General features: G+C 40.2%; 1 protein-coding gene across 8 annotated transcripts in view; it reads right to left on the bottom strand.

Moving 5' to 3' along the window:
* TNIK (TRAF2 and NCK interacting kinase) overlaps positions 1-14,768 on the bottom strand; it is a 390,807-nt gene that overhangs the window by 60,372 nt on the left and 315,667 nt on the right. For all 8 annotated transcript variants that reach the window (XM_043473737.1, XM_043473739.1, XM_043473738.1 and 5 more), the window contains 2 exons: positions 5,308-5,472; positions 1,264-1,503 (listed from right to left, as the gene is read on the bottom strand). In XM_043473737.1, the coding sequence (XP_043329672.1) occupies positions 1,264-1,503; positions 5,308-5,472 (405 nt within the window). The remainder of the gene's footprint in view (positions 1-1,263; positions 1,504-5,307; positions 5,473-14,768) is intronic.

Below are 14,768 nucleotides of genomic sequence, written 5' to 3'. Positions count from 1 at the left end.
AAGTGATGCAGAATGACCAAATCAGTGCTCCCACCTGCTCAGTTAAATATTACTGCTATTTTTCCTTTTGTATTTGGTCACCTGAAATAGTTGTAGAGAGGGAGTAATAAATCATTAAAACCTAAAACTTTTGTATTGATCTAAAGTTTTTCTTCCAGAGTTATAAAAGTGTGCCTGCATGTTTGAAGAAAATGGACCAATGACCTCAAATGTCTCCCCAGCTCTCCTGTCTGCTCCTCTGCCCATCCTGTTTTTCAGATTGAACTTTGCTCCATAAATAACCTTGCCTGATGCCATCCCCAAGACGAGAACAACAAAAAAGCCATTATCAGCCAATTTCATTTGCAAAATCATGGAAATTTTTTTGAGAGGAAGATGAGGAAAAATATTTGAAAACATTTGGATAAAAAGTATTATTTTTTTTCTGGAATCAATAATGCCATGGATCTATGGAAACTGTGAGGCATTCCATTTGCCCTGGCTCCTCAGCTAAGCTCAGGAGAAAGGGAATCCTGAACCCGGAAGAATCTGATGCAACATTTCTCGTGTTTTGAAATGCTTCAGGTTGTCTGTAGTGAGATGCACAGCCATGTGTTAGGACATTTTGGAATGGATAACAGCTCGTACAGGCAAAAACAAAACAAATGGAACCAAGCCAGTGGAACAATTGGTCATTTCACCCTACAATTTAATCCTCGGTAATTAAGACTGGAATTAAGTTACAACCTGGCCTACAGGGAGCTTTCCTTAGTGGAACCAACTAATATATTCTAAGAGCATTACTATTTTCTGAACACCTGAAGTGTGGTTTCACTTTGTGTTATTAAAAATAGAAATAAACTCTCTACTTTTTAATCTGGAAATTTTAAATTTGTCTAGATATAGATTAAGTCATCAATGAGAATATATGTATTATTCTATTTCTCAAGATGGATAGTATTAATGAATAGTTTGGAAGGCTTGGGGTTGGGAGTTCTAATTCTGGATACAGGATATATGCTTTCAAGTCATTCAGTCTACCAGAGCATCCATTTCTTTGGGGAAAATGGAGATCAGAGATGATGAATGACAATCCAAGTCTTAGCCTGGAAATGAGGAGGGACCAACACAAATGCTAGAAGGGACGGTGCTGTGTTATCATGTTCTTTGGTGCTATGAATGGTCTGCAACAGGGGTAATAATAATGATAACAGTAACAGTGGCAGTAATAATAAACATGGATGGCAATGATAGAGATGATGATGAAAACTCCAGTAGTGTTACCTTTGGTGGAATGTCTTCTTCCTGTCGTAACCAAGAGCTTCGGTCAAACTTCTCAATGCGAGTGGGGAGAGGTGGGTTTTCAGAGGTGGGATCTGAGTTCTGGCGTGGCATCTCGACGCGGTGAGAGCTCACATTCAGAGCCTCCTGAAACCCAGAGAGGCCCTTCGTGGGCTGCTCATGCACCGACTGGGAGGCGGTCAAGGCAGGTCCCTGGGATTTCACTGCCACCAGATGCGGGATCTAAGCATCAAACCAACACCACAGCAGCATTACTAGAAGTAGTAGTAGTAGTAGCAGCTCACTTGCGTCTGACTCTTTGTGACCCCAGGGACTGCAGCCTGACAGGATCCTCTGTCCAAGGGATTCTCCAGGCAAGAGTACTGGAGTGGCCATCCCCTTCTCCAGGGGATATTCCTGACCCACGGATCAAACCTGGGTCTCCTGCATTGCAGGCAGATTCTTTACTGAGTCACCAGGGAAACACAGATCAACGAGGATCTCATGGGAAGGGAGGATAAAATTTTAGGGAGAAAGAACCAGAGTACATAGCAGCTCTTTGCTGATACTTTTCAAAGCTCTCCCAAATTTCCTATTTTAGAGCTGGAGGGCTGGACCAGACTTACTGGCAAAGAGTTAAATGATGGACTTGGGACTGTTAAGAAGTCAGTGAAGTAAGTGTCATGATAATAATGATTTTCAGTGAACATTTATTGACCAGCAATACATTTACAAGCACTTCTGATCATACAAACTTCCTCCTTTCAACCTCCTAACTTGGACTTCAGAGAGTGTTCTGTGAAACAAGAATTGCTCTCAACATCTTTCTTCTTATGAACTTATTAAATACCATGAGCTGGACACAATTATTCTTCTCATTTTACCCATGAGAATGTAAGGTATAGAGAGGGTAAATGACAACCTAGATTTCACAGCTAATACGTGACAGAGACTGGATTGTAACCTACACATACGCCTAATTCTAGTTCCTGTGTTGTAACTCCACAGCCTAACTGCTGTGTGATCCTGCTTTCTGGTGAACTGGCTCTTACCACCTAGGATATTACATATTTCACGACACTAGGACACTTCTTTTAGAGTTGGAAGTCTCACAATTCGGCATGTATTGATATCGTTCATGCAGGGAAGAAATGTAGATGTTAGGTAGAAATGTAGCTTTTTAAGACAAATCATGAGCATCTAGAGTTCCGAGTACCCTTCACCATGGGCACTGCTCACACTTCCTTGTTTGTGCTCATGCAAGCCTATTTTCTCCCCCAGTATGCAGGGAAGCTCCCAGGAGACAAGAGCCATGTCAGACTTCCTCTCTCTGAGTCTAGGGCCAAGCCTGGCATATTGAAGGTGGTCAATCAACCCTGGCTGGGGAAGCATCTTGAGTATTTTCTACATTAAACTGTTAATTTAATAAACATTAATCTAGTATTTGCTTTGTACCAGGGATCTATCAGACCCTCTTTGGTCTGAAATCTCAGTGCCCAGACTGCTAGAGGACACCTCCACAGCCCTCCTCCACCAGCCTGGCCCTGTTCCTCCTGCGCTTGAGGTCTCATCTCTGGAGCAGCCTTGCCCCAGACTCTTCAGACCCTCTTGATTCGGGAGACTGGAAAGTTGCTAACTATAGTTCCACGGAAATTCTCAAAGTCCACTTCAGTTGAGTGTATGCTTCAACGAGAATAGAACTGTAACCAATCAAATTTATATTAAGGTTGTGTAGGTGTGTGATCAGTTGTGTTTGACTCTTTGAGACCCCTAGGACTATAGCCTGTCAGCCTCCTCTGTCCATGGGAATTTCCTGGCAAGAATACTGGAGCGGGTTGCCTTTTCCTTCTCCAGAGGATCTTCCTCACCCAGCGATCAAACCCGCATCTCCTGCCTCAAAGGCGGATTCTTTACCTCTGAGCCACCGGGGAAGTTCATATTAAGGTTAAGTATCATTAAATATATTAAGCATTAATACAAAAACAAAGCCTGTCTTACAAATATGTACCTCAGTGTTCATAAAAGCATGATTTACAATAGCCAAGACATGGAAAGAACTGAAATGTTCATTGATAAATGAATAAAGAAAATGTGGTATGTATGTATACATATACATACATACACACAAACACACACACACACACAATGGAATACAACTCAGCTCTAAAAAAGAATGAAATATTGCCATTTGCAGGAGCATGGATGGACTCTGAGGTTATCACACTAAGCAAAGTAAGTCAAGAAGAGAAAGATAAATACCATATGGTATCACTTATATGTGGAACTTTAAAAATGCCACAAATGAACTTATCTACAAAACAGACTCACAGACACAAAGAACAGACTTGTCATTGCCAAGAAGGAGGGGCTGGGGAAGGGAAGGATTGGGAGTTTGGGATTAGCAGACACAACCTATTACATATAGAATGCAAAAATAACAAGGTCCTACTGTATCACGCAGGGAACTACATTCAATACCCTGTGATAAATCATAAAGGAAAAGATTGTGAAAAAGAATGTGTATATACATGTGTAACTGAATCTCACTGCTGTATGGCAGAAACTTAACACAACATTGTAAATCAATTATACTTGAATAAAATAAATTTTAAAAATATGCAGTACAAAACACAAACCTACTTTGAAAGAGTCCCTTAAACAAAAACAAAAAATGAAGCTCCTGAAGAATGCTTAATTCAATTAGCTGTCTGTCACAGGATATCAACATTTTCATTTCCTAGTCACTTTCACATAGTTTCTTAAGTTTTCTCTCTACTCTCTCCTTTTACAGGGAAAAAGTTTCCTAAAAGGTCAAAGTTAGGGGTTTTTAACGAGGAACTTTGTGTGATTTGAACCCATGGATGGTTAGGCCTGAACTCATTATATACAAATAAAAACAGACAAGAGCAAGATAAGCTAATCTGGCTAGTACTGAAGAATTTTGGACCTCATATACTAAAGGCAAACTTAAAATCAAGAATCCTTGAATGTATCTGCTCTGAAACTCCAGTTCAAATAGCATTACATATATAAAAGGTGCCCTCAGAATATCTGTGGGAATGTTGACACAGGTGGAGACCTGGAAAAAACTTAAGACATTTAGGTGAAAATTGCTGCATAACCTTTCTTTTTTATGAAATGTCATACTACATCTCAATTCCTATGTCATTTTTGGTATACACAATTTTAAAAAATTCCTCTAAAACTTCCAGAAACTTCCCCCTTATCTAAAAGTGAATAAATCTTTTCTTTTCCAAATAGCTTAGAACAGTGGTTCTGAATTCAGAGTGTATCAGAATCACCTGGAGGCTGTTAAATCACAGACTTCCAGCCCCACCCCTAGAGTTACTGATTAGCAGTCTGAGTTGGGCCTGAGAATCTGCATTTCTACCAAGTTTCTGGGTGATGCTGATGCTGCTGGCCTACGGACCACAATTTTAAAACCACTGGCTTAGAAAACACAATTTTACTTCACCTAGTCCATTTAATTTTTCCAGTTTCAGGCTCATGCCAAAATTCCAAGGAACAAAAGATAATATAACAGTTTATATACACATCAAGCTTCCTTGGTGGCTCAGATGGTAAAGAATCTGCCTGCAATGCCGAAGACCTGGGTTCGATCCCTGGAGAAGGGAATGGCTATCCACTCCTGTATTTTTACTGGAGAATTTCACGGACAGAGGGGACTGGTGGACTACAGTCCATGGGGTCACAAAGAGGTCTACAAAAATTTTACCTTTGGTAATTACAACTCACAGGATGCCTGTTCTGGACTAGCAGAAACTTCCATGGTTCTCTTGAGAGGCCAATTTACCAAGAAGTGACTTTGTGATTAGCTTAAAGTTAAGAATGGTGCTTTTTTTCCTTCTCACTTCTCCCTCTATCCTGCACATTAAGTGGGGTCTCCTATCTTACTAGAGATTTGATATGAAAAGCCATGATTTGGCTGGTCTCATACCCAAATCCATGTTACTATTCCCTGTTACTTTTATTAGACTTTATTGTACACCTTGTTGAAAAACCCAGTGGAATGAAGGGACACTGTACCTGGGGATCGACTGATCTGAGCATGGGGGGTGTCCGAGCAGGCTGAACACCACTGATGCTGAAGGACTCCGACCGTGGGGGCAGGTTGGGGTCCGATATCCTGTTGGCAACCTTGTGAGGCATGGCAGGTGAACTCTGCCGGTTGAGCCTTGACCGTTCTTCTACCTAGAAAACCAAAAAAAAAAAGGTGCCTCAATGGATAGAAGCTGATTTACTTCCTAGTCAGGATTTTGTGTAGTCACCTGCACAGCCATTTTGCATCCCTCCAATCAAATCATTTTAGAAAGCTGAAGCTCTAGCTGCTCTGCATCAAAAATTTGCAAAAAGCTCTTTTCTGTCAGAGTAAATAATAGCATAAAAAACACATAGAATACTTAAGGCATCACCCTTCCATTACCCATTATCTCATGCTATTCTATTGGCTGAGAATTTGGGACCTGCTTTTTAAGAGTTTCTCATGCATTAGCTGGAACACTGTCCTATTGATTGGTCACAAATCCAGGGCTCAGTCAGGGAGACAGGCAACTATGTCAGGTATTACAATCGCTTGGGGAAAATAGAAAATTGCTTTCAGCTGACAAATGAGACAGGACGGGGAAGAACACGGAAGGGCTGATAAGAGGATGTGCTCACCCTCCATCGCTTCCTACGCCCTACTCATGGGCAAGTGGGAGTCTTGCTCAGTGAACATGGCTTGTCTTAAACTGACTTCCTGTATCTTTTTTTTTTTTTCTCTTGAGGGCCTTTTCTTTTCAGGTGTCTCTCTTCCTGTTCCCTAAAATACTCTGCCCCACTGCATTTTTTCCACTCCAGCCTAGATTCCACTCTCTCTCTCTTCCCCTTCTTCTGCCTGTTTTCCCACACACACGGCACTTGTTCTTGCTTCTCCTCTTCTCCTCTCCAGCCCTCTGGACACTTCATTCCCTTATCACTCCCTTTTTTGCAGTCTCTCTCAGCCCAGAGGAGATAACTAAACAGAAGTGCCTCAGAGGGAAGGCTCAAAGGACCCAGGAAGGCTATCTTTATAGGCAAAAGTCACCCTTAGTGCTTATTTGTTGCAGACAGACTGTGGCAGTGGAAAAATTATAAAGAAAAATGTAGATAAACAAAATGCACACTGCAAGACATGATTTAAAATCTTCAACAGCTTTAAAAGGTCTAGCACTTTTCTCCAGATCCACCTTGTCCTGTCCTTTATTTCTTCAGGGTCAATTTGACAGTTGCAATTTCCAAACCCATTGGGGCAATATTTCCACCCTAATGACCATTAACTCTCTTCTGCTGACTCACTAAGTTCGTGTTGTAACAGCCTGTTATGGAACCCACATGTGGGTCCTCAAGACACATTTGTATGTAACAGCTAAGATCCTTTATTCATTTTACTTCCTGATTTGAAATAAAAAGTCAAAAGGGCTCTTCTTTCCCATCCTATTCTGAATATTCCTAGAGGCAGACTCAGTCTCATACACAAAGTAAGTCTATTTTTAAAACTCTCAAATTAACTACAAACATGTTAACATGTTAAGATGTGCTACAGTAGAGAAAACCGCCCTTCTGCCTCTACACAAGAGTCATCTGGACACCTCTTCCCTGGCCAAGGCTGTGCATGTATGTACAGTTGACATCCAGTTGACTTTGGTTTTGAAATTCCATGTCTCAGAAGCTTACCACATACCAAATAAGATAATCAGCAAAAAACCAGGGATATAAACCAGAACATGTATACTTTGTAGATGTGTGTGTACAAAGCATTACATCATCAATAATTGTTTAGCTATTGCATTGAGCAAAAGGAAAGAACAAAGCCAGCTTTGAGATGAGAACACAAACAGAAAGTCCTAAAAACCCACTGGTTTGCAAACCCTGAAAAGATAGCCCTAGATAAACTGAGACCAAGGCATGCAATGTATTGTTTTTCCAAATACTAGACTCTTTGAGAAGAAGATGACTATTTCTAGACCACTGGAGTTAGTCAAATATTAGTCATTTTCTTATTTCTAGGGAAGATCATTAAATAGAAAAATCACATGTATAGGTACCCCTCAATATTCAAACCATTGTTGTCTGAGGTCAGAAATCCAAGAGGTTCAATTCATCTTCAGATAAATAATTGTTTATCCAAACTGTAGCCACTTATTACCTGATATTTACGAACCAAATATTGTAAGGAAGTTAAGATACCTGCCATTCTTTTTTTTAGCTGTAAAATATCCTTAGACTGTTTTAAACCCACATTCAGAAACAGTACATTAAAAACAACAGCCGAAAAGTCTGTCCCCAAAGATCTCCATTGAACAAAGGTACCATTTTTGAGATGAAGAATTATTTTGGCAACTGCCAGGAACAAACCTCCAGGAAAGGAAGCACCTTTGTCTCTAATAGGACCATGGGCCACATATGCCCTAAGACTGTTGTTAGAAATGAATGGGGCACAAAAAGGGATGCTGATATTCACAGGCAGTTAATGGGTTTGATTAGTCATGTGTGGATATCGTTGTTGTTATTCAGTTGCTGAGTCATGTCCGACTCTTTGCGACACCAGGGACTGCAGCACACCAGGCTTCCCTGTCCTTCACTATCTCCCTAAGTTTGCTCAAACTCATGTCCATTGAGTTGATGATACCATCCAACCATCTTATCCTCTGTCACCCCTTTCTCCTTCTACCCTCAATTCTTCCCAGCATCAAGGTCTTTTCCAGTGAGTTGGCTCTTTGCATCAGGTGGCCAAAGTACTGGAGTTTCAGCTTCAGCAACAGACCTACCAATGAATATTCAGGGTTGATTTCCTTTAGGATTGACTGGTTTGATCTCTTTGCTGTCCAAAGGACTCTTAAGAATCCTCCAGCACCACAATTTGTGTGTGGATATTCCTAATGTATTTCTAGTAACATTGCCTATCCCTTCTCTCAGTCCGTTTGCATACTAAATCCTACCATCAGTATGTTTCAGTCTTTACCATCATAAAGTATACGGTATGAATAATCTATTGTTACACTCTGCAGATTATTTCAGGATGAATCCAATGTGATGAGATTTCCTGGGTTGGAGTTTGTCCCCAGAATCTGAAAATCTATATAAGTGTAACAATGAGGCATCAGGCTACTCTGTCTCAAGAAAATCTTGTCCTAAAGTCTTCAGGAAAATAATGCTGTCTGTTGCTTTTGCACCAAAGGAACAGCATGAATACTGGGGTAAAGATACCAAATCAAACATCCTAGTAACAGTTTCAGATGGACAAAGGTCTGTCTCCTGATTCATCACATCTTATGTTTACTAACTGAACACTCAGTGAGACAAAACAGGTGTTTTCCCCCAGATTAAGAATATATGTGATTAAAAACTGGGTTTCAATGGAGATATATTTCAAGCTTCCTTTTATAATATGGTTTTAAAAAAACATGAGTCTTCGCTTCAACCTCCTGCTACCAAGAAGACGTAAAATATCTTAAGTACCACCAAAAAAGTGTTCTAGTAGCACTGTATAAAGAATGTCAAGATGCCATTCCATAACAACAGAAGACATCTGTTACAAAGGAGTTCATACTTGATGGGATTATCAATAAATATAGAGCACTATATTAGGAGAGAAAGATCAATTTTACCATAGAATCAGGCTTTTTTCTTATTAAAAGAATCATTTTACCATCAAAACTAAAATAACTTTGAATAGGTTTGAATCACTTCTGCAGAAATGCTATACTATTTATTACAGCATTACAGGGAAAAATAAAAAATAACTGTGGTCTCAGAAATAAGATTCCACTCCAGGCAGGACTGTGTTATCCACTGGGTAACACAGGAATGACATCTAAGCCCTCTGAGATATATAAACGTAGCACAAATACAGCAGACCTGAAAATAAATGTGTTGATTACAAAATTTAAAAAAATTTTCAAAACAAGTAACTATGTTGAAACATGTATACAAGTATAAACATTACATCAATGTCAATTGTTAAATTGTTTTGTACATTTGAAAACAATTTATAGCTTCTAATGTCTCACGAGCAATATGAAATGTTATCTGCTGAGATTTTTCAAAACAAAATCATAGAAGTAGTTTTTAAAATGTTGACAACAAAATATATTTACTGTCATATGGGTGCATTTTAATAACACTTTATTAAATATATGACTGTAGGGTCTGTGGGAGTCCATGTAGGTCTTGGAAGGCCTACTTAAGAGCTAGTATGGTGAATTGAACACAACTGTATGGGAAATTTCCCCCCCACCAACTGGACAAAACATTTGATTTTTGTCTTTACTGGCAGTGTTGGAGGAAGAGAAAGAAGTTAAGAGAAAGAAGTTCAGTGACCTTTAAGTCCTCATTAGGTATTCTGATCCTGCACTCTCTGGGCACATGAAGAGGTGAGTCATGCTGTCTTCTGGCAAAACCACATGGGCAGATGGTTACTGAGCAAGACTGGGGCTACCCCTTCTCTGGGGCACCCTGGAGGACAGAGGAAACACTCATTCCTTGCTGAGTTTGCTCAAATTCATGTACACTGAGTCGGTGATGCCATCCAACTATTTCATCCTGTCATGTCCTTCTCCTGCCCTCATTCCTAGGGAATGCTTAAAATGTAGTCTTGTCAAAGATAAGGCCCTGGAGTACTTTACCAAGATCTAACCAATGATTGCACAAGAAAAGTATAGATCCTCATGTGAATGGACAACTTAAAAGTAAGGAGGCCAATCTTTAGCAGGCTGAGATGGGAAATTAAAAAGTGTGTATCCATCACTGGAGAGAGATAAGTGGAGGAGATGGGAGATGCATGTGAACTGCTCATGTGAAATCCCAACCAGAAACAACAGAGGCAAAACACTTATTCCTTGTGGGCAACAATAGCCTTTGGAGCAAAAGAGAAATATGTTGACTACTTCATTTGCAGTTGTAGAGTGCCTAGAGTTTGAATGGCACATTCACATACATGATTGCCCAGGATCCTCCCAACTTTGAGGGAGAAAGTACAGATGGGTAGGCTATACCCCAGGAAGGCTAGGACACTTCAAGGTCACACAGCCTGGAAGTGGAAGAATAAGAACTCAAACGAGCTCTTTCCTTTTTCCTGCCAGGTCTGTTTCACGCTAAATCTTAAGAGAGATAAACAGAAACTAAGGAAAGATGGGAACAGAGGTGTAAACTCTCTAAATAGTTATATGAGAGCTCATATAAGATAACTCAAATAAAAAGAAAAAAAAGTATCAGTATAGAGCAGAGAAAACAGGTGGAGAAGGAGTTCTTATATATAGGGATTTCAAAGCCCAGTGAACTGATGGAATATAAAGAGACATCTTGGCCCATCATTTGCTAAATAAAACCATGACCAGATGACTGGCATGTATCACAGAGAAAGAACATGATGAAGTGTTAAAAAAAATGAAAATGCCATCTCATGCAATACTCATAGATAGAACATTCTGTTGCTGCTGTGTGTTGGTGAAAATTAAAAAAAATATATTGTCAGGCCCTGATAATCACAGCCATTATAAGAAACAGGAATCTGTACCATTATAGGTACATTTCTTTGTACAGGAATCTGTACAAAGAAAAGGGCATTAAAAGAAAAGGAGTATCCATCTTTCAGAAAGAGCCAGTGTGTGTGTGTGCGTGTGTGTGTGTGGGGAATCTTTAAATTTTGCTGATGTTTAATAGTATATCATATTGATGTTTTTACAGAACAAATCTGACTAAAATGGCAGGGAATTTGAAAGGAGCGAGAATGTCCCCTACTTCTCCTTTTAATGGAGACATTAGTGTCCCTTTCTGGCTGAAATCTGAAAATCAAAGCTAATGTGACATTTAGGACAATGACAATACTCAGGAAAAGGATAGAGAGAAGAGTTTAACAAGACTTGCCAACAATCTAGTGTTTCCATTTGTTCTCACTACATCTGACAAATTAATAAGAGAGGAAGTGAGAAACATGATGATGACTTATATTTTACAAAATGAAGAACAAAAACGTGAAGGATGAACCATTATAACAACATTACACTGCTAATGAAAAAAATGTCGATTTGCTATAAGGAAGAGAAATAAGTGGATGGAAAAGTAATCAAAAAAGGAAAACTCAAGATGATGAGAAGGTGTGGTGGTGTTTTAGCTGCTAAGTCCTGTCCGACTCTTGCAACTCCATTGACTGTAGCCTGCCAGGCTCCTCTGTCCATGGGATTCTCCAGGCAAGAATACTGGAGTGGGTTGCCATTTTCTTCTCCAGGGGATCTTCCAGAACCAGGGACCGAACCTGGGTCTCCTGCATTGCAGGCAGATTCTTTACCTACTGAGCTACCAGGGAAGCCCAGAAGGTATAGAGGTGAGTTAAAAACAAATACAGGAGCAGATTACAAAAGAGGCAGCTCTAAGTGGAAGACGGCTGGTTGGTGTCTTCAGAGGCATATGGTACAAAAAAGCTCAGAGCCTCTATCACAGGAGACCATGACATTGCTGCCGCCTCATCCCTGGTGAGGATATTTTCAAATTTATATCCTGGCATGTGGAAAAGAAAATGGTACCTCATTTTATACCTCCAAAAGAGAGTTTAACCTGGGTTCTTTTTATTGGTTGATAATTAAAACACTGCTGAGCTAGAAATTCTGTCCATACATAAAGTCTTGAAATGTATTTTACTGTTCGGCTACTTTCAACTTCACCTACCTCCCTACTATAAGAAAGAAAAGAAATCTAAATAAAGCTCTAGAAGAAAAGTTCATACATTGCTGATAGAAGCACTGAAAGATCAAGACAATAAGGATCCTTACAGTCATTTTTATTCCCATTTTAGGAAGTGGGTGTTAAAAAAATGATGAATCAAACTCAGGCAGACAATCATTTGTTTTTACTTGTATACCAGTTGCTACAATCCCCAATTTAGCACTGTCATTCATTCTATCATTGAAATGTTTCATCTTTCTTCTAAAATAGGAACACCCACTCAAAGACTTGGGAACTGCTTCATGAAGAGATAGGTGGTTAGTTGGAAGCTGCATTGGTTAGTGGTTAGTTGGAACCACACCCAGGAAGTTAGGATTAAATATAAAATCCGAAAAGAAGGTGACCCTAATGGTAAAGGATCTGACTGTCAATGCAGGAGACGGAAAAGATGCTGGTTCGATCCCTGGGTTGGGAAGATCTCTGGAGTAGGAAATGGCAACCCACTCCAGTATTCTTGCCTGGGAAATCCCACAGACAGAGGAGCCTGGTGGGCTACAGTCCATGGGACTGCAAAGAGTTGGACACGAGTGAGCACACAGGCACACACACACATGTCCAAAAGTGCATGAAGCCCAAAAGAAGAATACCAGCTATCAGGAAGCCAGAGACCTTGGAAGATGTCACCCACCAGAGGTGGCCCAGACTCAGGATGGCCTGGGAACCTCACACTGAGAGGACCTGATGACACAGCCATGCTGTTTGCATGCCCATCATCTAACTTTTCTTTACACTAGGAGCCTGGCCGAGAAGCACAGGGGAATCAGGAGGTCTAGAAAACTTCCCTGATGATATCTGCAGAGATGCACCCCCAGGAATGCCATGGCCCCTGAAAGCTTGGTGCCCCTGAATTAGTTCTGAATAGAGAGGATAGGCCAGCCAATTTAATGATGAGGACAGATGGCAAAGAGAAAACAATGAAGTTAAAATGTTTAAGTGAAAACAAGAATATGCTGAGTAGCGGTGAAAGGAAGGAAGTGGAAACTGCTTCACGTTTCTCCCCCTTTCCTGGTACATCTGTGTATGAGGGAGCTGCCCAGGGGAAAAGAGATTCTGGTATGCTTTACAAGGCATCTCAGTCCTCTCCAGGTGGTGTCTGGAGGGATCTGTAGGTGTCCCTTTCCTAAACTTATGCTTGGGGCTGGGAGCTCTGAAGGACAGGTGGTCATGCATCCAAGAGAGGTCGTTTAGTGATGCAGCACTTCTTGGAGGAGACGAGCTACCTGTATGGATGCATGAGTTCATGCCCCGAGGTCCACGTGGGTCTCTAGGCCCTTCTTACTTGCAGTAATAGACACTGGGGGCTCATCACTTTGGAGATGTTGGGAAAGGACAAATGACTTGGGGTCCTGACTCTGGAGGTGGGCCACATCCTTGGGGGAGAGATCACTTTGTTGATCTCACTGTGGTCCTTGAAGCTCCCTGAGGCTTCAGCTGATCTTCAAGACCAAGTCTAATAGGATAAGCTGTTTCATCTTTCTTCCGTGAGTGATGCTCAAACAGGAGTCCTGATCTGGAATCATTAATTGCTGTAGGTGCTACTGGTATTAACTTAGTAGAGGCTAGTTTTTCAGCCTTCTGAACATCTGCCATGATCAGGAGCTGTGAATCTGCCTTAGCTGAGGGTTTCAGCTTGGCATGGTTTAGCAGTGGAGGAAAGCGGCACATCTTTGCTAGCCAGGAAGAATGTCAGCGGCCGTTTAACAGCAGTGGTTCTGCTTAACTGGAAGAACAGATGAGTTGTTAAGGGGTTGGTGCTATACCTGCGGGTAGGATCACAAAACTGAATTACTGACCTGGGGGAAAGAGGCAATTCTTACAGACACATAGGTAAATACAAATCACATTTACAGACTTTAAGGGAAAGTGATCAAAAATGTTCTTTATATTGAACTGAAGGATTTTCTCTACAGATTTAGTTTTTAAGTTTTAAAAGAAAAAAGTTACCAGTTTTATAAAAAATAGTACACAATCATAAAGGATTTAAACAAAAAGCTTAAAGAAAAGACTCTGTAGTTTCTACTCCTCATACACAACCATTTTTTATATTAGGACAACATAATTTCAAGTGTTTTCTATAGATGTGTAAGATAGAACAGAAAAAAAACTTATAAAAATAGGGTCTTATGTTAAGAAATCCAGTTCTAGTAATATTGTAGTCTAGATAACTTGAAATAAGCTCTAGCTATAAATATCTGAAGATACTAGGACAAAACGTAAAGTAATATAAATCACTCTTTTGAATGACTAGTTATGCTTACAGGAAAATAAAGGAAATCATTAGGTGCTAACCCTAACCCTTCTTTAGTCTAGTAGTTGAGCAGATGAAGGATCATTCCCATGAAAGTATTTGTAAAAAATATAAATGACCTCCAACCCTGTAAGTGAACCACAACCACAAGTCTGGGACCAACTGTGTCTTCACTGGTATCACAGAAGAAAATAGGATATTAGTGACAATACTAATGATCAGTTTCAGGGTCTAGGTATGGATAGGAAATGATCCTACCTAAAACTCCTTAAGTCTTAAATCACATTCTTCCACTAAAAATTCTCCAGCCACAAACTCAATTGGATTCCAATACAGAAAAAGATTTTCTGCTTCCTGCTGTTACTTACAAAAAAGAACCACAAATGGATTGAGGTGTAGAAATAAGGTTATAATTCTTCCCAAAACAAAGCATGTGTGTCTCACAAAAGTTATTTTCCAGCTTTGTAGTTTAACTTTCTGTTTCTACAGGAGAAACTCA

Source organism: Cervus canadensis, chromosome 7 (genome assembly GCF_019320065.1).
Source record: "Cervus canadensis isolate Bull #8, Minnesota chromosome 7, ASM1932006v1, whole genome shotgun sequence".
NCBI lineage: Eukaryota > Metazoa > Chordata > Mammalia > Artiodactyla > Cervidae > Cervus > Cervus canadensis.
This window is presented reverse-complemented; position numbering and strand designations above follow the sequence as displayed.